The sequence below is a fragment of the Maniola hyperantus genome, unplaced genomic scaffold (assembly GCF_902806685.2).
Source record: "Maniola hyperantus unplaced genomic scaffold, iAphHyp1.2, whole genome shotgun sequence".
Lineage (NCBI taxonomy): Eukaryota > Metazoa > Arthropoda > Insecta > Lepidoptera > Nymphalidae > Maniola > Maniola hyperantus.
In genome coordinates, this window is record NW_027188976.1 from 1385 (window position 1) to 27083 (window position 25699).

General features: G+C 36.0%; 1 protein-coding gene across 1 annotated transcript; it reads left to right on the forward strand.

The window, feature by feature from the left end:
* The first annotated feature begins 3229 nt into the window (after nucleotides 1-3229).
* On the forward strand, nucleotides 3230-23693 carry LOC138404594 (girdin-like). Its single transcript, XM_069509160.1, has 21 exons — nucleotides 3230-3513; nucleotides 4824-4952; nucleotides 5306-5436; nucleotides 5563-5658; nucleotides 6533-6653; nucleotides 7191-7319; nucleotides 7673-7803; nucleotides 7930-8025; nucleotides 8900-9020; nucleotides 9558-9686; nucleotides 10040-10170; nucleotides 10297-10392; nucleotides 11272-11392; nucleotides 11930-12058; nucleotides 12412-12542; nucleotides 19671-19853; nucleotides 20964-21084; nucleotides 21622-21750; nucleotides 22099-22229; nucleotides 22356-22451; nucleotides 23518-23693. The coding sequence occupies exons 1-21, from the start codon at nucleotides 3230-3232 to the stop codon at nucleotides 23691-23693; spliced, it is 2811 nt and encodes a 936-aa protein (XP_069365261.1).
* Nucleotides 23694-25699: the final 2006 nt, after the last annotated feature.

Here is a 25699-nt window from a genome sequence, read left to right on the forward strand (position 1 = left end):
GCCGTGATAGCCTAGTTGTTAGACGTAAATACATTTTAGCTGGAGTAAGATGCTGTAAGATGTAAATAGGGTCTTGGACTGTACCTACCTATCTTACCAATGTTACTTATAGTAAGAAAGGATTTTTCGAAATTCCACCCCTAAGTGTGTTAAATGGGGGGTTTGAAATTTATGTAGTCCACGCGTACGAAGTCGTGAACATAAGCTTGTGATCCATGAGTGTGTGAAGTCTGCCAATCCGTAGTTAGCCAGCGCTACCGTGGTGGATTATAACCTAAACCCTTCTCATTCGGATGATTCGGCTACATGTTAACGGGAAACGCCGTTAATAAACGCGTTAATGGCCGCTAACCGTAAGAGTAGCCACGACAAAACGCGATAATTTTGCAACGGCATGCACGTTAGGCGATGTCAACTCCAATTCAGTTGGAATTAGACGTTAACCGTTCAAGTGTGGCCACTCAGTTTAACGCGTTGATTAAATTATCGGCGGAATTATCGCGTTGATTAAGGCGTTGTTAGGCATTGACGTTAACCTTAATGCGCCCCGAGCATGAGAGGAGACTAGTACTCAGTAGTGTGCCGGCGGTGTGTTGAGATGACGACATTTAAGTCAAGTTACTATACTTTCGTGACACGTACAAAAGTAGCCGTTATAACAATTTCATTGGCAAGGCAATTCTTTTGGCACACATTCGGCCATGACGCATCATTGCTTCGTATTGCTTGAGCTTTCTACTGGTGAAAGAATTTTTAAAATCGGTTCAGTAGTTCTAAAGATTACCCCCTACAAACAAACTTAACGACATTACCTCTTTATATAATACAACGGGCCGTGCAGCAGAAATCGTAATATTTTAATTTCGCCATAACTTCAAAACCAAACGTCCAATTTTAATCATTCAAAGACCAAATATTATCTCCATAAACTGTTCTTAGTGATGAAATCATTTATTTTGATAAGGATTAATAGCATGAGTAAAATAAACGCGTTTAAATGTAGTCCAAAAAAAATTCAAGATTTTTAAATAAAAAAATGGTTGCTGTGCCTCACTCGACATAGATGGGTATAGTGTGTCGCGGACTTTTTTGTGGATATTTATAAGATCTACAATTAATTAGAACATTTTATGGTTCTATCTTTTATAGTTTAGGCAGCGTACGCAAAATAAGTAACTTTTCTGGTTGATTTTTTACACCTTGTGTCCGAAAAACCCAAATATCTTACGGAACCCTATTTTTTTCCAAAATAAAATATAGCCTATGTTACTCGTGGATAATGTAGCTTTCGAATGGTGAAAGAATTTTTAAAATCGGTCCAGTAGTTTTTGAGCCTATTCAGTACAAACAAACAAACAAACAAACAAACAAACAAACAAACAAACAAACAAAGTTTTCCTCTTTATAATATTAGTGTAGAAGTGTAGATTGCCGCTATAACAACAAATATTGAAAATGTCAAAATGGCGACGATGAAAATTAAAAAAATAATTAAAAAGTGTTTTTCTTGTACGACGGTACGGAACTCTTCGTAAGCGAGTCCCACTCGCACTTGGTCAATTTCTTATTCTTTTCACAAGTGTTTGGCAAATTGAATTATTTTTTAGATTAGTATCTGGTATTACGCTCGAATTATGATTATGCGATCCGACATTGTACAAGAAAAACAACAAAAATTTAAAGGTTAGAATTTTGTTCCAATTTAAGCAAACTGATTGTCAGTGACTAGATTTTAACTATAGTGGGCTATTGAATAGGAATCCCACTTCTGAATTTAGGTACAGAAGTAAAATTCAATTAAAAAAAACACAATTTATTAACACAAAACCAAATACTTTTACAATTATCAAACTTTTAATGATTGGAACAAAATTTTACACGAAAGACACAAAAAGTAAAAGTCAGTAATAAAGAAAAACATAATTCAAACCAGACCACGATGAATACAGCACAAAAATCAGTAGCGAAATGAGCCCAGTGCTCGCGCGCGCTCAGCTTTTATAGCTAAGCTCATTAAGAGAGGTGGCGTGACCTAAGAATACATATAATATTATAAATGCGAAAGTGTGTCTGTCTGTCTGCTATCTTTTCATGACCCAACGGTTTACATCCCGGGGTGGTGAATAGAGTAAATGATGGTGGTGTCGATAATAACAGAATATGGAAACAAATTGATTCAGTAATAATATCATCAATTGCTCCAAAGACGGCGGAAACCAAAGCTCAAGAGGAGCTAGACATGTTTTTGAAGGAGACTGTAGTAAATAGAAAAGTTTGCCCTTTGACGTGGTGGAAAACCCACCAATTAATATTATATCCAGTGCAATACAAAATTTTCAAAACCAAGTGTAACATACTGGTTAGTTCGGTGCCGTTTGAGAGGGCATTTTCGAAGGCGGGCTATATCATTAATGATAGAAGGACTCGCCTCAGTACATCAAAGGTGGCCCAAATCATGTTTCTAAATGTAAATAAAATCTATTAAGTAAATGCTAAAAAAAATCCAAAAAAAAGTAGAAAAAAATTCTAAATGTCAATAAAATCTATTAAATTAAAAAAAACCTAAAACAAATAAAAAACAAGTTAAAAAAAATAAAACGTAAGTAATGTAAGATAAAATCAATGAACTTCTAAATACGCCTAGGCAGTAGGCACTGATGGGTAGCTAGACAGTCCTAAGCCTGTTTAAGTATGAAGGGAATTTCATTTTTTTTAACCGTTATATTTATAACGTATTTATTTATCGATATTTTTTTTTAACAATTGTTTTTAGCATATTATGAACATTTAACAGTATTTGACACCACTAGTTCAAACCCCACCCATTGCACTATTGTCGTACCTACTCCTAGCACAAGCTTTACGCTTAGTTGAAAAGAAAAGGGGGATTATTAGTCAGCATAATAAACTTGCAAATATTCTTTATAAAAAAAACCAAAAATATCACATTAGACTTTTTGAGTTATTTATAGCATATCTCAAAAAGTCTAATGTGATATTTTTGGTTTTTTTTTATAAAGAATATTTGCAAGTTGTAGCGCGCCAACGTTGTAAAAAAACATTGGGACGACCGTGACTCGCCCTAAAACAAAAGCGCACATGCATCGTAATTTATTGCCACCGACGGGTCGGACATTACGTAGTCTGCAGTGCTCGAAATCCAAGAAATAACCCGCAAACACAGCCCTTAGGCTATCCATCACGCCTGAGATGAGCAAAGCGCGACGGGATGGCTACTCGCTTCCTGAAGTATCAAGTTATGGGACCATCGCCAGTTTTTCTAAGTAATGGGGAAAAAACGTCCCCTTCCCGAATAACCACGCCAGGACACTGTATAAAAGCGAACAGCATCCCTTCAAAATCAATCAGTACTCCACTGGTCTTCCGAGCGCCTCTCCCGGAACTACCAAAGCAGTACCCCACTGGTGACCGAGCGTCCCTCCCGGTCCTACCAGCAGTACTCACGAATATTCCGAGCGCACCTCCCGGAACTACCGAAGAAGTACCTCACTGGTAACCGAGCGTCCCTCCCGGTCCTACCAGCAATACCTACCTGGTAACCGAGCATCTCTACCGGTCCTACCAACGTAGCCGCCGACCGCCGTCACCGTGTATCTCTCCGGGTCTCATCAGCGAGGTTTCTAGGCTGACCTTGCTCGCATACCTTGTGTGGGCCATACCTACAAAGGACAACAGCACTTACGGGCCTAACCTCGCCGCGTGTCATAGGAGCACCCCCTTGGCACCCCGAACACAAGTGAGAGTGACATCGAAAGTGATACCAATAAGACTCTGAGCGAAAGTGATTCCAATAGGACTTTAAGTGAAAGTGAAACAAATAAGACTTTTCTGTGAAATCCGAACTAATAGACTAGTCCAAAGTGAAAGTTAACCATTAAGTTTGTTGTATTGTTTCTATTGAATAACTTTTACGTGTGAACCTCTGTACTGCGAATAAACCATTCATCTGAAATCATCGAGTGTTCTTTGAATCTGTCCTGCCTGGCGTCACCCTCCCCGGCTCTACCGATCTCAACATCTGGCACCTACTAACGAGGGGCTAGATAGAGAGACTCGGGTGCCCGCAATATTGGCACCCAGCGGTGGCCGCGTTATAAAGTTTATTATGCTGACTAATAATCAGTTGAGTTGAGTAGAGTCATGTTTTGAGTTATTTATAGCATAAGCAGAAGCTCACCAACATCGACTTCGCCATCATGTTAATTTGGAGGCTGTGAAGCTTCTAGATAACATGGACATCAAAAGGAGGCTCAAAAGAACCAAGCCGTTCGAATTAGTGTTAAAAAGTACATAAGTGCAGCGTTTGTGTAATAGTGCTTGTGCTACTTTATTTTTCTAGGTCACAAGAACATAGTGAACTGTAAGTACGTGTTAGAATAAACTAAGGACAGTTACTGGACTGTAAATTAGATTTAAAAATTAATCATAAGTAGAAGTTTAAGCTAGAATAATATTACTTATTAGCCCATAGGCTAGATGGTAATAGCAATAAAGCTACCATTTCATAATGGTGCTTTATGGTAGAAAAAAAAAAAAAAAAAAAATTTATAGCATATAAGTAAGTAGGCAAATAATTTATTAGTTACTATTTTCATAATTAGTAATCTTTGATTAAGAGCAGTGATAGCGTAGTGGTTAAGATGTCTGCCTCCAAATCGGGGAGCTGTGTAATAACCCAGTGGTGAGGTATTCTTTTATTATGACGCTTAGGGCAAAGCAGACAGTTGTGTGGTGTGTTAAAATTGAGTGCGATTCATATTCAGCATTTTAATGCGTAAACGGTGCACATCCCTGGTGCGCAGGGTACGAGCTAGCTCCAGTGGCATCCTGAGGGCATTTGCTGACAGGTTTGATTGTCAGTACCTGAACCATTGTCATATGGTGCACGTGCTGACCAATCAAGCCTGTCTTAGATATAGTATTAGGATTAGGTAAATAGTTATAAGATTACTAACATTAGTTTATAAGGTGTGTGTTATTACTAACAAATTATGATCGTGTTTTATGGTCGAATTAAAGGATTTTTATTTTTATTTATTTTATTTTATTTATTTATTAAAAATCGTGCTGATATTGCTGAGGATGTAGTCCAAGCATTTGAAATTATTGAAGTGCCTAATTCAGTAAATCTAACCCCTAAACAAAATGATGATTCAAAAACATTTCCTACCGCAAGTGGTAAGGCTGCAAAGAAATCAAAAAAGGTAACCAGTATAACAGGCACTGTTATAGAAAACGGAGAAGAGTTCGTCGTTGTCAAATCAAACTGGAAATTTAACCGTAGAAAATTAACAGAGAATCAGAAAGAAAAACTGCAATGGAAGAGAGAAGATATACCAGCCATGTATCAAGACCTGTCACAGTCGCAAGATGAATTTAAACTAACAACTTGGAAAACAGATTCACAAGACACAAGTACCACATCGAGTAAATCGGCAAATGAAGATGTTTCTGTCATAATTAAAAATATAACTTACTTTTATCCAAAAATAATAGGAAATGTAACTTCTATACCCGTAATAGATTTAACACAAAACACAGAACCTTTTAAAGAAAAGGTTAACATTAATAATGAAAAAGCTGAGAATGATAAGATAGGTCCACGCAACAAATGGATTACATCTTACAAGGACAAAGGTATCTCTATAGGAAATGTGATACCTAATGTGGTAAAGGAAAAGGCCGAAAATCGCTTGATTGTGAGAGAGGCCCTAACCAAATACACTAAGACCCTTCTTTTTAATGCAAAACAACAATTGCGAAACTCTTTTCAGTTCATATGGTGTAAGGACGGAAAGGTATGTGCTAGAAAAACAAATAATAGCAAAATCTTCTACATTCGATGCTTAAATGATATTGAACTAGTAGTGAAGCAAAACCAGTGAATAATAACAGTGGACTTAGTTGGTACACGTACCCACCCACATTAGTACTTACTTTTATAGCATACCTATTCATTAAGTGTTATTTTATTAAGGTATAAGATGTCAAAAATTAAGGAAATCTACGATTGGAAGTCAATTGACCATTTCTTTTCATATCTACCCACAAATAGTAATCTTAACTTATTAATTTCATCATAAAAATTACCTGCCATACTTAGAACATTGAATTATAACGTTATTATTATATTATACAATTGCAATAATTAAACGCTATGAACGAATGAATAGTCGAGCTTACTACTTCTCGACAATAGGTGGCGTTAGTGGACTTATTTTTTCTTATGTTTATCCTCTTGGATTATGCTTTTTCCTACAAGTCTGCGTTTCAAGTGTCAAATAAGTGACAAGTTAGAACCCAGAGCCGTAAACCAGTTAAAATATAAATAAACAAGTGACAAGTGACAGTGGTGTCAATGTCAGTTACGACAAATTACGAATTTTACGAGAACAAATTACAATAACAAATTAGACAAAATTCTCACTTCGATACCTAGGTATCTATTCCATACGTTAATGATGAAGAAGTCTCCAATAGAGAAGTGCCTATAAACACTCTGGCCTCCTAGAAGCCAACGAGGGGAACGTGGGGGCACAAAGTTATGAGAAGCAACGCCTTGAAATCGACCGCAATGGAGTGGGCCTGCTTGGATATCAAGTGGAGATTGCAGAACAGGCACTGAAGAAGTTGTGAAGGCATTTACCTTAACCCTAGAACCCTACTTGTTCTACTATGAACAGCCCAGAGTGTTATCGGAGCCTCGACAGCTCAACGGTTAGAGGAGCGGACTGAAATCTGAAAGGTCGCCGGTTCAAACCCCACCCATTGCACTATTGTCGTACCTACTCCTAGCACAAGCTTTACGCTTAGTTGAAAAGAAAAGGGGGATTATTAGTCAGCATAATAAACTTGCAAATATTCTTTATAAAAAAAACCAAAAATATCACATTAGACTTTTTGAGTTATTTATAGCATAATATAAGTAAGTAGGCAAATAATTTATTAGTTACTATTTTCATAATTAGTAATCTTTGATTAAGAGCAGTGATAGCGTAGTGGTTAAGATGTCTGCCTCCAAATCGGGGAGCTGTGTAATAACCCAGTGGTGAGGTATTCTTTTATTATGACGCTTAGGGCAAAGCAGACAGTTGTGTGGTGTGTTAAAATTGAGTGCGATTCATATTCAGCATTTTAATGCGTAAACGGTGCACATCCCTGGTGCGCAGGGTACGAGCTAGCTCCAGTGGCATCCTGAGGGCATTTGCTGACAGGTTTGATTGTCAGTACCTGAACCATTGTCATATGGTGCACGTGCTGACCAATCAAGCCTGTCTTAGATATAGTATTAGGATTAGGTAAATAGTTATAAGATTACTAACATTAGTTTATAAGGTGTGTGTTATTACTAACAAATTATGATCGTGTTTTATGGTCGAATTAAAGGATTTTTATTTTTATTTATTTTATTTTATTTATTTATTAAAAATCGTGCTGATATTGCTGAGGATGTAGTCCAAGCATTTGAAATTATTGAAGTGCCTAATTCAGTAAATCTAACCCCTAAACAAAATGATGATTCAAAAACATTTCCTACCGCAAGTGGTAAGGCTGCAAAGAAATCAAAAAAGGTAACCAGTATAACAGGCACTGTTATAGAAAACGGAGAAGAGTTCGTCGTTGTCAAATCAAACTGGAAATTTAACCGTAGAAAATTAACAGAGAATCAGAAAGAAAAACTGCAATGGAAGAGAGAAGATATACCAGCCATGTATCAAGACCTGTCACAGTCGCAAGATGAATTTAAACTAACAACTTGGAAAACAGATTCACAAGACACAAGTACCACATCGAGTAAATCGGCAAATGAAGATGTTTCTGTCATAATTAAAAATATAACTTACTTTTATCCAAAAATAATAGGAAATGTAACTTCTATACCCGTAATAGATTTAACACAAAACACAGAACCTTTTAAAGAAAAGGTTAACATTAATAATGAAAAAGCTGAGAATGATAAGATAGGTCCACGCAACAAATGGATTACATCTTACAAGGACAAAGGTATCTCTATAGGAAATGTGATACCTAATGTGGTAAAGGAAAAGGCCGAAAATCGCTTGATTGTGAGAGAGGCCCTAACCAAATACACTAAGACCCTTCTTTTTAATGCAAAACAACAATTGCGAAACTCTTTTCAGTTCATATGGTGTAAGGACGGAAAGGTATGTGCTAGAAAAACAAATAATAGCAAAATCTTCTACATTCGATGCTTAAATGATATTGAACTAGTAGTGAAGCAAAACCAGTGAATAATAACAGTGGACTTAGTTGGTACACGTACCCACCCACATTAGTACTTACTTTTATAGCATACCTATTCATTAAGTGTTATTTTATTAAGGTATAAGATGTCAAAAATTAAGGAAATCTACGATTGGAAGTCAATTGACCATTTCTTTTCATATCTACCCACAAATAGTAATCTTAACTTATTAATTTCATCATAAAAATTACCTGCCATACTTAGAACATTGAATTATAACGTTATTATTATATTATACAATTGCAATAATTAAACGCTATGAACGAATGAATAGTCGAGCTTACTACTTCTCGACAATAGGTGGCGTTAGTGGACTTATTTTTTCTTATGTTTATCCTCTTGGATTATGCTTTTTCCTACAAGTCTGCGTTTCAAGTGTCAAATAAGTGACAAGTTAGAACCCAGAGCCGTAAACCAGTTAAAATATAAATAAACAAGTGACAAGTGACAGTGGTGTCAATGTCAGTTACGACAAATTACGAATTTTACGAGAACAAATTACAATAACAAATTAGACAAAATTCTCACTTCGATACCTAGGTATCTATTCCATACGTTAATGATGAAGAAGTCTCCAATAGAGAAGTGCCTATAAACACTCTGGCCTCCTAGAAGCCAACGAGGGGAACGTGGGGGCACAAAGTTATGAGAAGCAACGCCTTGAAATCGACCGCGATGGAGTGGGCCTGCTTGGATATCAAGTGGAGATTGCAGAACAGGCACTGAAGAAGTTGTGAAGGCATTTACCTTAACCCTAGAACCCTACTTGTTCTACTATGAACAGCCCAGAGTGTTATCGGAGCCTCGACAGCTCAACGGTTAGAGGAGCGGACTGAAATCTGAAAGGTCGCCGGTTCAAACCCCACCCATTGCACTATTGTCGTACCTACTCCTAGCACAAGCTTTACGCTTAGTTGAAAAGAAAAGGGGGATTATTAGTCAGCATAATAAACTTGCAAATATTCTTTATAAAAAAAACCAAAAATATCACATTAGACTTTTTGAGTTATTTATAGCATAATATAAGTAAGTAGGCAAATAATTTATTAGTTACTATTTTCATAATTAGTAATCTTTGATTAAGAGCAGTGATAGCGTAGTGGTTAAGATGTCTGCCTCCAAATCGGGGAGCTGTGTAATAACCCAGTGGTGAGGTATTCTTTTATTATGACGCTTAGGGCAAAGCAGACAGTTGTGTGGTGTGTTAAAATTGAGTGCGATTCATATTCAGCATTTTAATGCGTAAACGGTGCACATCCCTGGTGCGCAGGGTACGAGCTAGCTCCAGTGGCATCCTGAGGGCATTTGCTGACAGGTTTGATTGTCAGTACCTGAACCATTGTCATATGGTGCACGTGCTGACCAATCAAGCCTGTCTTAGATATAGTATTAGGATTAGGTAAATAGTTATAAGATTACTAACATTAGTTTTTAAGGTGTGTGTTATTACTAACAAATTATGATCGTGTTTTATGGTCGAATTAAAGGATTTTTATTTTTATTTATTTTATTTTATTTATTTAATAAAAATCGTGCTGATATTGCTGAGGATGTAGTCCAAGCATTTGAAATTATTGAAGTGCCTAATTCAGTAAATCTAACCCCTAAACAAAATGATGATTCAAAAACATTTCCTACCGCAAGTGGTAAGGCTGCAAAGAAATCAAAAAAGGTAACCAGTATAACAGGCACTGTTATAGAAAACGGAGAAGAGTTCGTCGTTGTCAAATCAAACTGGAAATTTAACCGTAGAAAATTAACAGAGAATCAGAAAGAAAAACTGCAATGGAAGAGAGAAGATATACCAGCCATGTATCAAGACCTGTCACAGTCGCAAGATGAATTTAAACTAACAACTTGGAAAACAGATTCACAAGACACAAGTACCACATCGAGTAAATCGGCAAATGAAGATGTTTCTGTCATAATTAAAAATATAACTTACTTTTATCCAAAAATAATAGGAAATGTAACTTCTATACCCGTAATAGATTTAACACAAAACACAGAACCTTTTAAAGAAAAGGTTAACATTAATAATGAAAAAGCTGAGAATGATAAGATAGGTCCACGCAACAAATGGATTACATCTTACAAGGACAAAGGTATCTCTATAGGAAATGTGATACCTAATGTGGTAAAGGAAAAGGCCGAAAATCGCTTGATTGTGAGAGAGGCCCTAACCAAATACAATAAGACCCTTCTTTTTAATGCAAAACAACAATTGCGAAACTCTTTTCAGTTCATATGGTGTAAGGACGGAAAGGTATGTGCTAGAAAAACAAATAATAGCAAAATCTTCTACATTCGATGCTTAAATGATATTGAACTAGTAGTGAAGCAAAACCAGTGAATAATAACAGTGGACTTAGTTGGTACACGTACCCACCCACATTAGTACTTACTTTTATAGCATACCTATTCATTAAGTGTTATTTTATTAAGGTATAAGATAAGATGTCAAAAATTAAGGAAATCTACGATTGGAAGTCAATTGACCATTTCTTTTCATATCTACCCACAAATAGTAATCTTAACTTATTAATTTCATCATAAAAATTACCTGCCATACTTAGAACATTAAATTATAACGTTATTATTATATTATACAATTGCAATAATTAAACGCTATGAACGAATGAATAGTCGAGCTTACTACTTCTCGACAATAGGTGGCGTTAGTGGACTTATTTTTTCTTATGTTTATCCTCTTGGATTATGCTTTTTCCTACAAGTCTGCGTTTCAAGTGTCAAATAAGTGACAAGTTAGAACCCAGAGCCGTAAACCAGTTAAAATATAAATAAACAAGTGACAAGTGACAGTGGTGTCAATGTCAGTTACGACAAATTACGAATTTTACGAGAACAAATTACAATAACAAATTAGACAAAATTCTCACTTCGATACCTAGGTATCTATTCCATACGTTAATGATGAAGAAGTCTCCAATAGAGAAGTGCCTATAAACACTCTGGCCTCCTAGAAGCCAACGAGGGGAACGTGGGGGCACAAAGTTATGAGAAGCAACGCCTTGAAATCGACCGCAATGGAGTGGGCCTGCTTGGATATCAAGTGGAGATTGCAGAACAGGCACTGAAGAAGTTGTGAAGGCATTTACCTTAACCCTAGAACCCTACTTGTTCTACTATGAACAGCCCAGAGTGTTATCGGAGCCTCGACAGCTCAACGGTTAGAGGAGCGGACTGAAATCTGAAAGGTCGCCGGTTCAAACCCCACCCATTGCACTATTGTCGTACCTACTCCTAGCACAAGCTTTACGCTTAGTTGAAAAGAAAAGGGGGATTATTAGTCAGCATAATAAACTTGCAAATATTCTTTATAAAAAAAACCAAAAATATCACATTAGACTTTTTGAGTTATTTATAGCATAATATAAGTAAGTAGGCAAATAATTTATTAGTTACTTTTTTCATAATTAGTAATCTTTGATTAAGAGCAGTGATAGCGTAGTGGTTAAGATGTCTGCCTCCAAATCGGGGAGCTGTGTAATAACCCAGTGGTGAGGTATTCTTTTATTATGACGCTTAGGGCAAAGCAGACAGTTGTGTGGTGTGTTAAAATTGAGTGCGATTCATATTCAGCATTTTAATGCGTAAACGGTGCACATCCCTGGTGCGCAGGGTACGAGCTAGCTCCAGTGGCATCCTGAGGGCATTTGCTGACAGGTTTGATTGTCAGTACCTGAACCATTGTCATATGGTGCACGTGCTGACCAATCAAGCCTGTCTTAGATATAGTATTAGGATTAGGTAAATAGTTATAAGATTACTAACATTAGTTTTTAAGGTGTGTGTTATTACTAACAAATTATGATCGTGTTTTATGGTCGAATTAAAGGATTTTTATTTTTATTTATTTTATTTTATTTATTTAATAAAAATCGTGCTGATATTGCTGAGGATGTAGTCCAAGCATTTGAAATTATTGAAGTGCCTAATTCAGTAAATCTAACCCCTAAACAAAATGATGATTCAAAAACATTTCCTACCGCAAGTGGTAAGGCTGCAAAGAAATCAAAAAAGGTAACCAGTATAACAGGCACTGTTATAGAAAACGGAGAAGAGTTCGTCGTTGTCAAATCAAACTGGAAATTTAACCGTAGAAAATTAACAGAGAATCAGAAAGAAAAACTGCAATGGAAGAGAGAAGATATACCAGCCATGTATCAAGACCTGTCACAGTCGCAAGATGAATTTAAACTAACAACTTGGAAAACAGATTCACAAGACACAAGTACCACATCGAGTAAATCGGCAAATGAAGATGTTTCTGTCATAATTGATGATTAAACGAGCTTACCCTAAGTGAAGTTCTATCATAATTATACGAGGGCTTCGTCTGAAGAGATTAAGAATACTTGTAGTAGACGAACCGTCTGGCCATTCAAACACTATAGTTGAGAAATACATCTAAAAATAAATAAAACAAAATAAAAATCCATTGATACATTTTTCGTACCATAGACTGTACTTCTCACAAGGCAACACTGGTCGCCATTTTCATTCAGTTTAGAGTTCCTTTTTTTTTTTTTTTTTTTACTATGTCATACAATATGGGTGTCCGAAAGGAAACAAATGGGATGGGGGGGATCTTAATCTCTTCAGACGAAGCCCTCGTATAATTATGATAGAACTTCACTTAGGGTAAGTTCGTTTAATCATCAATTATACTTTGCTTCGTCTTCGAGATTAAGAATACTTGTAGATCTTTAGAGATATGACATTTGTGAAAAAAAAATGACAATATTAATTATATTTATATAATCAGTTATATCAATATAGTAAATGAATATAGTAGCCTAATCAGCAATAGACAGTAAGTCAAAAAAGTTAAAGAACTTTACGTGATTTCAAAACAAAAACATTTTAAATGTTTTACTAATTATGATTTAAAACGGTTTTTTGCAAAATCATTGCTATTATCAGTTATCACAAATGGAGGATGAATTTGACCAATCCGCAGTTTTGTGTATTAGGTTATATTAACGGTATTTTTAAATGCGGTAAAAGTGGAGGCATGCCTCGTTGAATGAGCTGCAAATATATTTGTACCGAAGTATTATACTTTTATTTAAAACTTCCTTTATCCAACGACTGATTGATTGGAAACAATCTGGTTTATATGTGCTTTGGAAACTGATAAAATTACAGTTGATTATGGTTTCTTATAAAGAATGTTCTAATAACATGTACTAATAATGCCTCTGTCGGGCATATTTCTGGCTTTTCTTTGAAAACAAAAAAGGGCAGAACTAAGGAGGATAAAAAAGAAAGTCAGCTCGCGAGGTTTTTGATCAAATCGGGTATTTTTATAATAATTCTGTCATTAGTTTTAATTTCAACATTCTGTACATTAATTTTATGTAAAGTTTGCTACTCTTTGTGCCGTTACAAGAGCGAATGTTGCAATTCTTTTTGTTAAATTTTCCATACTGATCTCATCATCTGGGTACCAGTTTCCCACAAAAATTAATACTATTGAAGGATTTAAGATGTCATTCTTTCCCAACTTTCCCATCATATACTATGGGAAAGTTGGGCGAAGCCAGTATTAACCTTTAAACAATCTTAGTTACCTGATCATCTGTGCCTATTTTTGCATTTACAATCAAAAATAAGGCGGATCTTGATTGTATAAAGTACCTACTTTACACAACTCCGGTATGAAACTTTTTAGTTAAGAAAATAAATGAGATGGGGAACTGATGCTTGATAATGATCAATACTATACTTTTACAAAAAATAAGTATTATTTTTTTTTATTTTTTAAAGCAACGCTTTATTGTTTAATAGAATTGAATCTTATCAGTTTAACTATTGATGAAGCAAGCAATATGATATTGTTTAATGCACTTCATGGGGTGCTCCTTCGTGAAGATGCTGTGCGAATAGTTTCGCGGCTACTTACTACTTACGGCTGTTAGGAGCAGATAACAATACAATGTGTATTGGTTTAGTATTAACTTATGTAAGTATTAATATCTACAAACTTTCGGTTGAGTCGTCCAGAGTGGAGCAATTACTATGCCCTCAGGCTTATCTAAAATTAAATTTTATTAATTCGTTATTTTTAAAATTACGAATATTGGTTTTATAAATTCAACGTAAAAAAAGATTACTGCTAAGGCTCCTTGGGTCTCTGTGTAAAGAAATATATATGCATCGCATTTTTTATTCAGCTATAGCAAATAAATCTATCCAAGTGTTTTACTGTTCTACTGAAGGCATGTCCTGTCAGTTCTAACTTGGTATCGAGGTGCGGTGTGATCGACGCGATTTTGCGTCAGCTATTTTCATCATCTTGTGAACAAGTGTAAACGCGTCGACTGATAAAATGATTTTTTCTTCGCACCATGTCCTATTTCTTGGTAATATTAGTGAGATGAGAAAATCACACGCGATCCATTTTTATTACATATTAAATTGCACTTGTATTGTCGATGCGAAGAAGTAGGTATCTGACAATTATATTTTATACTCTTTATGAAGATCTTTCAATCGAAATATGTTGCCAAAAACTCTAAGTTGTTGTTGAGCATATTTTCTGCCATTTAGCATTAACTTTATCCTTACCATAAGCTGCCCACAATCAGTTTTACTGACATGACTGACATCAGAAAAGATTTCTAAGCAGTAGAAATCATTATGCGACTAGAGAGTAACATATTCCATGTTATAAGATTAACTGAACTTTCAATATGTGTCAGCCATCATTCGGAATCTTTTGTTAAATGTTCAGGAATAGTCATATTATTTATATATATGACCCTTATAGTCCTCAGTTTTTTCTAGAGATATTTACATAGTTCGATATTCTTGGTGTACAAGTACAACCAACCATATTAAACAGCGGGCTAAGATAAGGTAACGAGGCTTGCTTATTGAGCCAACTGTCGTATAGTACGTCGCTTTAATTTTTATTTTTAATATTATCTTGTCTTATTAAGATCCTCTTTTCATTAGTGAGAACTAAGTATAATAAATATTTACACCCAGTGTAAGTTGTCAACGAACTTTTCTCATAGTTAATATCAAACATAATGTTTCTAAGATATCTATTGTGTGAGTTACATTCTGCTGGCAAGCGTATAATCAGTCAGCAATTATACAAATATTATATCATCCAAATAATTGGATGAAATATATCCTAAAAACCGAAGTAAGTATATTACTGGTTTCATTCATTTTGTAAAATTGAAGGAGCTGCGTTCAATCCGAATGGAAGAACGATAAATTCGTATTTTTGATACGAGATAATTTTTGAATTACTCATAATAGAAAATAAGCGTATTTTATATCAATTAAGGATACATAAGAATGAATTCCTCGAAATTAATGTTAAAGTTGCTCGTATCAACAGAAGACTTCTCCGTTTTAAAGTGATTCGTTGGTATTTAGAAAAAACACCTTAAATGTATTGTATAATAATTAATAATGCATACTGCATTCACATATTGTGAAAAATTTCTGGGGGACGGTGTAAATTCCTGTTTCGCGGTTGTGAAAAAAAAAGGTATTTTATAACCATTTCTAATCCATGATAAAATTAGGGCATCATTTACAATGAGGCGCTATCTGTCATAGAATGCAGATAGTCTACCTACGGTGTATCTTACTTCGCCTATCGGCTTGTCTGAGCGCGCACTCTGCGGCTGCGCGTGCGGCGGTGGCGGGCGGCGGCAGAGGAGCTTAGTATAGGTACTTGCGAGGCTGTTGCGCGGCAAGCGCTGATTTCCTCTTTGCTCCCGTTTGCCTCACCAGTGGAAGCGGAGCTTTCACGTTTGACTCGAAAGATCAAGATTCGTTATGTTGTGAGAAAACCATCGTTTTAGCTTGAAACGACACAGTCTCCGCTGCATCGCCCAATTTTTCGCCAAAAAGAAAACTGTCAATTCCAGCCAAGTATTTAAATGATTTTTAATAGTACATGTTACAAAACTTCGGCAAAACATAGACTCAACAAACTGGGAGTCACACAAGAGCTCGGCTGCATCAAATAAAAGTTTTATGAGGTACGAATTACGTCAGACAGTGCTGCAGCCTTTATTTCCGCGTTTAAATGTGGAGATCCAATCTTAAGGCAGTTTTCTGATAGGAACTTGATAGACTCGTGGTGGCCCTGGCAATGTGTTCCCAAAGGACAACTCATCCTTTATTTTAGAAAGAGTTTCACCTAATAGGTCCAGTATAATTATCCAAAATAATTAGATTCATTCAGAAGTTGAGGGTATATCGAAAAAGAAGCCGTACCTAATCAGTTGCTCTAGTCCGACTGGTGACGATTGAATGATATTCATCGTATCGTCTACAAATAGTTATTTTAGACTCAGGCTCACAACCTGTGCTCAACATAATTAATATGAAGGTATTATCTTTCAAAGATAAACTCATCGTTTTTAAGTAATGAATACAAAAGAAATAGTCTTTACAACTATCCTCAATGTATATTGACGTGTAGGTAACACTCTCTAATGAAGTGTACTCAACACTTATGTTACTGGATGTTCACTTATTTTCTTATGAAATAGGTAAGTATTTTTGAAATAATAATAAATGTACAAAGGAAATAGTCTTAATAACTATACTCAATGTATATTGTCGTGAAGGTACCACTCTCTAATGAAGTGTACTCAACACTTATGTTACTGGATTTTCACTTATTTTCTTATGAAATAGGTAAGTATTTTTGAAATAATAATAAATGTACAAAGGAAATAGTCTTAATAACTATACACAATGTATATTGTCGTGAAGGTAACACTCTCTATTGAAGTGTACTCAACACTAATATTACTAATTTACTGAAGTAATTTGTAACCTACCTTCTTGCAAATGACAATTCTGTAAGAATTGTCTGAAGATGAATCCGATAGTAATTTTCAAGCACGTACTTGTATCCTACTTTCCAATTTCTTTATATTTCGCAGTAGATACTCACCACTGACTTTATTTTAAAAGGAAAAACCGTTTAGGCACTATTATCACTCAATTTTACTACGAGTTTTAAGAATATCGTGTTGAACGGCCTAGCACTAGAACGCGAATGAAAATGGCGACCAGTGTTGCCTTGTGAGAAGTACAGTCTATGGTACGAAAAATGTATCAATGGATTTTTATTTTGTTTTATTTATTTTTAGATGTATTTCTCAACTATAGTGTTTGAATGGCCAGACGGTTCGTCTACTACAAGTATTCTTAATCTCGAAGACGAAGCAAAGTATAATTAAAAATATAACTTACTTTTATCCAAAAATAATAGGAAATGTAACTTCTATACCCGTAATAGATTTAACACAAAACACAGAACCTTTTAAAGAAAAGGTTAACATTTATAATGAAAAAGCTGAGAATGATAAGATAGGTCCACGCAACAAATGGATTACATCTTACAAGGACAAAGGTATCTCTATAGGAAATGTGATACCTAATGTGGTAAAGGAAAAGGCCGAAAATCGCTTGATTGTGAGAGAGGCCCTAACCAAATACACTAAGACCCTTCTTTTTAATGCAAAACAACAATTGCGAAACTCTTTTCAGTTCATATGGTGTAAGGACGGAAAGGTATGTGCTAGAAAAACAAATAATAGCAAAATCTTCTACATTCGATGCTTAAATGATATTGAACTAGTAGTGAAGCAAAACCAGTGAATAATAACAGTGGACTTAGTTGGTACACGTACCCACCCACATTAGTACTTACTTTTATAGCATACCTATTCATTAAGTGTTATTTTATTAAGGTATAAGATGTCAAAAATTAAGGAAATCTACGATTGGAAGTCAATTGACCATTTCTTTTCATATCTACCCACAAATAGTAATCTTAACTTATTAATTTCATCATAAAAATTACCTGCCATACTTAGAACATTGAATTATAACGTTATTATTATATTATACAATTGCAATAATTAAACGCTATGAACGAATGAATAGTCGAGCTTACTACTTCTCGACAATAGGTGGCGTTAGTGGACTTATTTTTTCTTATGTTTATCCTCTTGGATTATGCTTTTTCCTACAAGTCTGCGTTTCAAGTGTCAAATAAGTGACAAGTTAGAACCCAGAGCCGTAAACCAGTTAAAATATAAATAAACAAGTGACAAGTGACAGTGGTGTCAATGTCAGTTACGACAAATTACGAATTTTACGAGAACAAATTACAATAACAAATTAGACAAAATTCTCACTTCGATACCTAGGTATCTATTCCATACGTTAATGATGAAGAAGTCTCCAATAGAGAAGTGCCTATAAACACTCTGGCCTCCTAGAAGCCAACGAGGGGAACGTGGGGGCACAAAGTTATGAGAAGCAACGCCTTGAAATCGACCGCGATGGAGTGGGCCTGCTTGGATATCAAGTGGAGATTGCAGAACAGGCACTGAAGAAGTTGTGAAGGCATTTACCTTAACCCTAGAACCCTACTTGTTCTACTATGAACAGCCCAGAGTGTTATCGGAGCCTCGACAGCTCAACGGTTAGAGGAGCGGACTGAAATCTGAAAGGTCGCCGGTTCAAACCCCACCCATTGCACTATTGTCGTACCTACTCCTAGCACAAGCTTTACGCTTAGTTGAAAAGAAAAGGGGGATTATTAGTCAGCATAATAAACTTGCAAATATTCTTTATAAAAAAAACCAAAAATATCACATTAGACTTTTTGAGTTATTTATAGCATAATATAAGTAAGTAGGCAAATAATTTATTAGTTACTATTTTCATAATTAGTAATCTTTGATTAAGAGCAGTGATAGCGTAGTGGTTAAGATGTCTGCCTCCAAATCGGGGAGCTGTGTAATAACCCAGTGGTGAGGTATTCTTTTATTATGACGCTTAGGGCAAAGCAGACAGTTGTGTGGTGTGTTAAAATTGAGTGCGATTCATATTCAGCATTTTAATGCGTAAACGGTGCACATCCCTGGTGCGCAGGGTACGAGCTAGCTCCAGTGGCATCCTGAGGGCATTTGCTGACAGGTTTGATTGTCAGTACCTGAACCATTGTCATATGGTGCACGTGCTGACCAATCAAGCCTGTCTTAGATATAGTATTAGGATTAGGTAAATAGTTATAAGATTACTAACATTAGTTTTTAAGGTGTGTGTTATTACTAACAAATTATGATCGTGTTTTATGGTCGAATTAAAGGATTTTTATTTTTATTTATTTTATTTTATTTATTTAATAAAAATCGTGCTGATATTGCTGAGGATGTAGTCCAAGCATTTGAAATTATTGAAGTGCCTAATTCAGTAAATCTAACCCCTAAACAAAATGATGATTCAAAAACATTTCCTACCGCAAGTGGTAAGGCTGCAAAGAAATCAAAAAAGGTAACCAGTATAACAGGCACTGTTATAGAAAACGGAGAAGAGTTCGTCGTTGTCAAATCAAACTGGAAATTTAACCGTAGAAAATTAACAGAGAATCAGAAAGAAAAACTGCAATGGAAGAGAGAAGATATACCAGCCATGTATCAAGCCCTGTCACAGTCGCAAGATGAATTTAAACTAACAACTTGGAAAACAGATTCACAAGACACAAGTACCACATCGAGTAAATCGGCAAATGAAGATGTTTCTGTCATAATTAAAAATATAACTTACTTTTATCCAAAAATAATAGGAAATGTAACTTCTATACCCGTAATAGATTTAACACAAAACACAGAACCTTTTCTTTAAAAGTACTGGTATGTGTGGTTAACATTAATAATGAAAAAGCTGAGAATGATAAGATAGGTCCACGCAACAAATGGATTACATCTTACAAGGACAAAGGTATCTCTATAGGAAATGTGATACCTAATGTGGTAAAGGAAAAGGCCGAAAATCGCTTGATTGTGAGAGAGGCCCTAACCAAATACACTAAGACCCTTCTTTTTAATGCAAAACAACAATTGCGAAACTCTTTTCAGTTCATATGGTGTAAGGACGGAAAGGTATGTGCTAGAAAAACAAATAATAGCAAAATCTTCTACATTCGATGCTTAAATGATATTGAACTAGTAGTGAAGCAAAACCAGTGAATAATAACAGTGGACTTAGTTGGTACACGTACCCACCCACATTAGTACTTACTTTTATAGCATACCTATTCATTAAGTGTTATTTTATTAAGGTATAAGATGTCAAAAATTAAGGAAATCTACGATTGGAAGTCAATTGACCATTTCTTTTCATATCTACCCACAAATAGTAATCTTAACTTATTAATTTCATCATAAAAATTACCTGCCATACTTAGAACATTGAATTATAACGTTATTATTATATTATACAATTGCAATAATTAAACGCTATGAACGAATGAATAGTCGAGCTTACTACTTCTCGACAATAGGTGGCGTTAGTGGACTTATTTTTTCTTATGTTTATCCTCTTGGATTATGCTTTTTCCTACAAGTCTGCGTTTCAAGTGTCAAATAAGTGACAAGTTAGAACCCAGAGCCGTAAACCAGTTAAAATATAAATAAACAAGTGACAAGTGACAGTGGTGTCAATGTCAGTTACGACAAATTACGAATTTTACGAGAACAAATTACAATAACAAATTAGACAAAATTCTCACTTCGATACCTAGGTATCTATTCCATACGTTAATGATGAAGAAGTCTCCAATAGAGAAGTGCCTATAAACACTCTGGCCTCCTAGAAGCCAACGAGGGGAACGTGGGGGCACAAAGTTATGAGAAGCAACGCCTTGAAATCGACCGCGATGGAGTGGGCCTGCTTGGATATCAAGTGGAGATTGCAGAACAGGCACTGAAGAAGTTGTGAAGGCATTTACCTTAACCCTAGAACCCTACTTGTTCTACTATGAACAGCCCAGAGTGTTATCGGAGCCTCGACAGCTCAACGGTTAGAGGAGCGGACTGAAATCTGAAAGGTCGCCGGTTCAAACCCCACCCATTGCACTATTGTCGTACCTACTCCTAGCACAAGCTTTACGCTTAGTTGAAAAGAAAAGGGGGATTATTAGTCAGCATAATAAACTTGCAAATATTCTTTATAAAAAAAACCAAAAATATCACATTAGACTTTTTGAGTTATTTATAGCATAATATAAGTAAGTAGGCAAATAATTTATTAGTTACTATTTTCATAATTAGTAATCTTTGATTAAGAGCAGTGATAGCGTAGTGGTTAAGATGTCTGCCTCCAAATCGGGGAGCTGTGTAATAACCCAGTGGTGAGGTATTCTTTTATTATGACGCTTAGGGCAAAGCAGACAGTTGTGTGGTGTGTTAAAATTGAGTGCGATTCATATTCAGCATTTTAATGCGTAAACGGTGCACATCCCTGGTCCGCAGGGTACGAGCTAGCTCCAGTGGCATCCTGAGGGCATTTGCTGACAGGTTTGATTGTCAGTACCTGAACCATTGTCATATGGTGCACGTGCTGACCAATCAAGCCTGTCTTAGATATAGTATTAGGATTAGGTAAATAGTTATAAGATTACTAACATTAGTTTTTAAGGTGTGTGTTATTACTAACAAATTATGATCGTGTTTTATGGTCGAATTAAAGGATTTTTATTTTTATTTATTTTATTTATTTAATAAAAATCGTGCTGATATTGCTGAGGATGTAGTCCAAGCATTTGAAATTATTGAAGTGCCTAATTCAGTAAATCTAACCCCTAAACAAAATGATGATTCAAAAACATTTCCTACCGCAAGTGGTAAGGCTGCAAAGAAATCAAAAAAGGTAACCAGTATAACAGGCACTGTTATAGAAAACGGAGAAGAGTTCGTCGTTGTCAAATCAAACTGGAAATTTAACCGTAGAAAATTAACAGAGAATCAGAAAGAAAAACTGCAATGGAAGAGAGAAGATATACCAGCCATGTATCAAGACCTGTCACAGTCGCAAGATGAATTTAAACTAACAACTTGGAAAACAGATTCACAAGACACAAGTACCACATCGAGTAAATCGGCAAATGAAGATGTTTCTGTCATAATTAAAAATATAACTTACTTTTATCCAAAAATAATAGGAAATGTAACTTCTATACCCGTAATAGATTTAACACAAAACACAGAACCTTTTAAAGAAAAGGTTAACATTAATAATGAAAAAGCTGAGAATGATAAGATAGGTCCACGCAACAAATGGATTACATCTTACAAGGACAAAGGTATCTCTATAGGAAATGTGATACCTAATGTGGTAAAGGAAAAGGCCGAAAATCGCTTGATTGTGAGAGAGGCCCTAACCAAATACACTAAGACCCTTCTTTTTAATGCAAAACAACAATTGCGAAACTCTTTTCAGTTCATATGGTGTAAGGACGGAAAGGTATGTGCTAGAAAAACAAATAATAGCAAAATCTTCTACATTCGATGCTTAAATGATATTGAACTAGTAGTGAAGCAAAACCAGTGAATAATAACAGTGGACTTAGTTGGTACACGTACCCACCCACATTAGTACTTACTTTTATAGCATACCTATTCATTAAGTGTTATTTTATTAAGGTATAAGATGTCAAAAATTAAGGAAATCTACGATTGGAAGTCAATTGACCATTTCTTTTCATATCTACCCACAAATAGTAATCTTAACTTCACCTGTTTACATATAAATATAAGATCGCTTATCAAAAACTTTGCTCAACTCTTACAAGTAATTCACAATTGTTCTTTCCCACTAGATATGATAATTATTACAGAAGTTGGGATATCCGATAATATTGTTCATTTGTATAATATCACCGGATATTACATGCACTCAAAGTTGCGGACAAAAAAGAAAGGTGGTGGCATTCCCTTTTTTGGGACAGTTATGCGCCACAGACACGCATTCGGGTTTATGTCAGACATTTATTTTATTTTATTTTAGATTAATTTTACTGTAATTCCATGCAATTCGGCTGGGAAGATCGCCGCCTCTATACACGTACAGTCGAACACTATCTATAGGAGCTAAGTAAGTGCGGTGATTTTCTCGGTTGAAATGCATGGAAAACCGTACGTATTAGTTAAGTATTTGTGATCTTTTTGTCTTCATGCTTTGTTTTTTGTTATGTTTTTTGTTTTGTTTATGTACGTTTGTCTGGTGTTGTTCTGTTTTGTACTGTGCGCTATGGTCCCAAATAAAAGATTATTTAATTATTATTTATTTATTTATTATTATTTACACGAAAAACTACCTAAAATTTACGCCGATCCAGTATAAAAGCACAACATTTGAAAACGTTACAGGTCTATTACAACTAGGTCTCGACCAAGATGCAATCGTGTGTGCAGTTTACCGGCCCCCGTCTACGAACAAGGTTATTTTCGCTACGGAATTACGCAAGCATATATCAAACTTTCATCATAAACATAACATACTCCTCCTTGGTGACACAAACATCGACCTAAAAAATAATTCCTAATACACTGACTCATATCTACAAGCGCTGAGTGAATGTGGACTAATGTGTGGAATCGAGGATTACACTAGAATCGAGATGAGGAACAATCTAGTAACTAAATCCTGTATCGATCACATATTTGCCCGATTCCCTACACTAGAACCGCACTCCGCAGCCATTGATTTAGTACTGGCGGATCACCGAGCTATTATATTTGCCTGCGTAAACGACGCTGCATCGATACGTATACAGGAGGTGTCTAAATCGTGTATTGACAATAATATTTTACAAAGTAAATTAAATAAAATTGATTGGACACAAACTAAGTATATGAACTCACCTAATCAAATTTACGACTTTATAAAAAACTCCTATAAAGAAGCATTTGGCTGACCCTGCAAAGACGATAAAGACGCACAAATTTTATAAGGCAGCTAAAACTAACTGAAAATTTTGAAGTAAAATGAGAGTTAATCATGAGCACAAAGATTGAATCTGAATTTCCATCATCAACACCAAACGATGAGTCAGATGGTGAGGAAGAATTTGATGCTCTAGATACCAATGATCAAGCCGAAGAGGATGATCAACAGCAAGGAGAGCACCAGGATGTTAGAGAGCCTGTAAAAACAGATGTTGCTGATTTATTAGCACGGCTGCAATCTACCGGAGCATTTTCCTACAAGTCTGCGTTTCAAGTGTCAAATAAGTGACAAGTTAGAACCCAGAGCCGTAAACCAGTTAAAAAATAAATAAACAAGTGACAAGTGACAGTGGTGTCAATGTCAGTTACGACAAATTACGAATTTTACGAGAACAAATTACAATAACAAATTAGACAAAATTCTCACTTCGATACCTAGGTATCTATTCCATACGTTAATGATGAAGAAGTCTCCGATAGAGAAGTGCCTATAAACACTCTGGCCTCCTAGAAGCCAACGAGGGGAACGTGGGGGCACAAAGTTATGAGAAGCAACGCCTTGAAATCGACCGCGATGGAGTGGGCCTGCTTGGATATCAAGTGGAGATTGCAGAACAGGCACTGAAGAAGTTGTGAAGGCATTTACCTTAACCCTAGAACCCTACTTGGTCTACTATGAACAGCCCAGAGTGTTATCGGAGCCTCGACAGCTCAACGGTTAGAGGAGCGGACTGAAATCTGAAAGGTCGCCGGTTCAAACCCCACCCATTGCACTATTGTCGTACCTACTCCTAGCACAAGCTTTACGCTTAGTTGAAAAGAAAAGGGGGATTATTAGTCAGCATAATAAACTTGCAAATATTCTTTATAAAAAAAACCAAAAATATCACATTAGACTTTTTGAGTTATTTATAGCATATCTCAAAAAGTCTAATGTGATATTTTTGGTTTTTTTTATAAAGAATATTTGCAAGTTGTAGCGCGCCAACGTTGTAAAAAAACATTGGGACGACCGTGACTCGCCCTAAAACAAAAGCGCACATGCATCGTAATTTATTGCCACCGACGGGTCGGACATTACGTAGTCTGCAGTGCTCGAAATCCAAGAAATAACCCGCAAAAACAGCCCTTAGGCTATCCATCACGCCTGAGATGAGCAAAGCGCGACGGGATGGCTACTCGCTTCCTGAAGTATCAAGTTATGGGACCATCGCCAGTTTTTCTAAGTAATGGGGAAAAAACGTCCCCTTCCCGAATAACCACGCCAGGACACTGTATAAAAGCGAACAGCATCCCTTCAAAATCAATCAGTACTCCACTGGTCTTCCGAGCGCCTCTCCCGGAACTACCAAAGCAGTACCCCACTGGTGACCGAGCGTCCCTCCCGGTCCTACCAGCAGTACTCACGAATATTCCGAGCGCACCTCCCGGAACTACCGAAGAAGTACCTCACTGGTAACCGAGCGTCCCTCCCGGTCCTACCAGCAATACCTACCTGGTAACCGAGCATCTCTACCGGTCCTACCAACGTAGCCGCCGACCGCCGTCACCGTGTATCTCTCCGGGTCTCATCAGCGAGGTTTCTAGGCTGACCTTGCTCGCA

What these genes read in the sequence shown, in the direction of transcription:
- LOC138404594 (XM_069509160.1), top strand. Translation starts at nt 3,230, where the DNA reads ATGGCTACTCGCTTCCTGAAGTATCAAGTTATGGGACCATCGCCAGTT. An exon ending in AGATATAGTATTAGGATTAG is followed by an intron (nt 12,059 to 12,411) that starts GTAAATAGTTAT and finishes ATTTAACCGTAG; the next exon opens with AAAATTAACAGAGAATCAGA. An exon ending in AACAGATTCACAAGACACAA is followed by an intron (nt 12,543 to 19,670) that starts GTACCACATCGA and finishes GCACTGTTATAG; the next exon opens with AAAACGGAGAAGAGTTCGTC.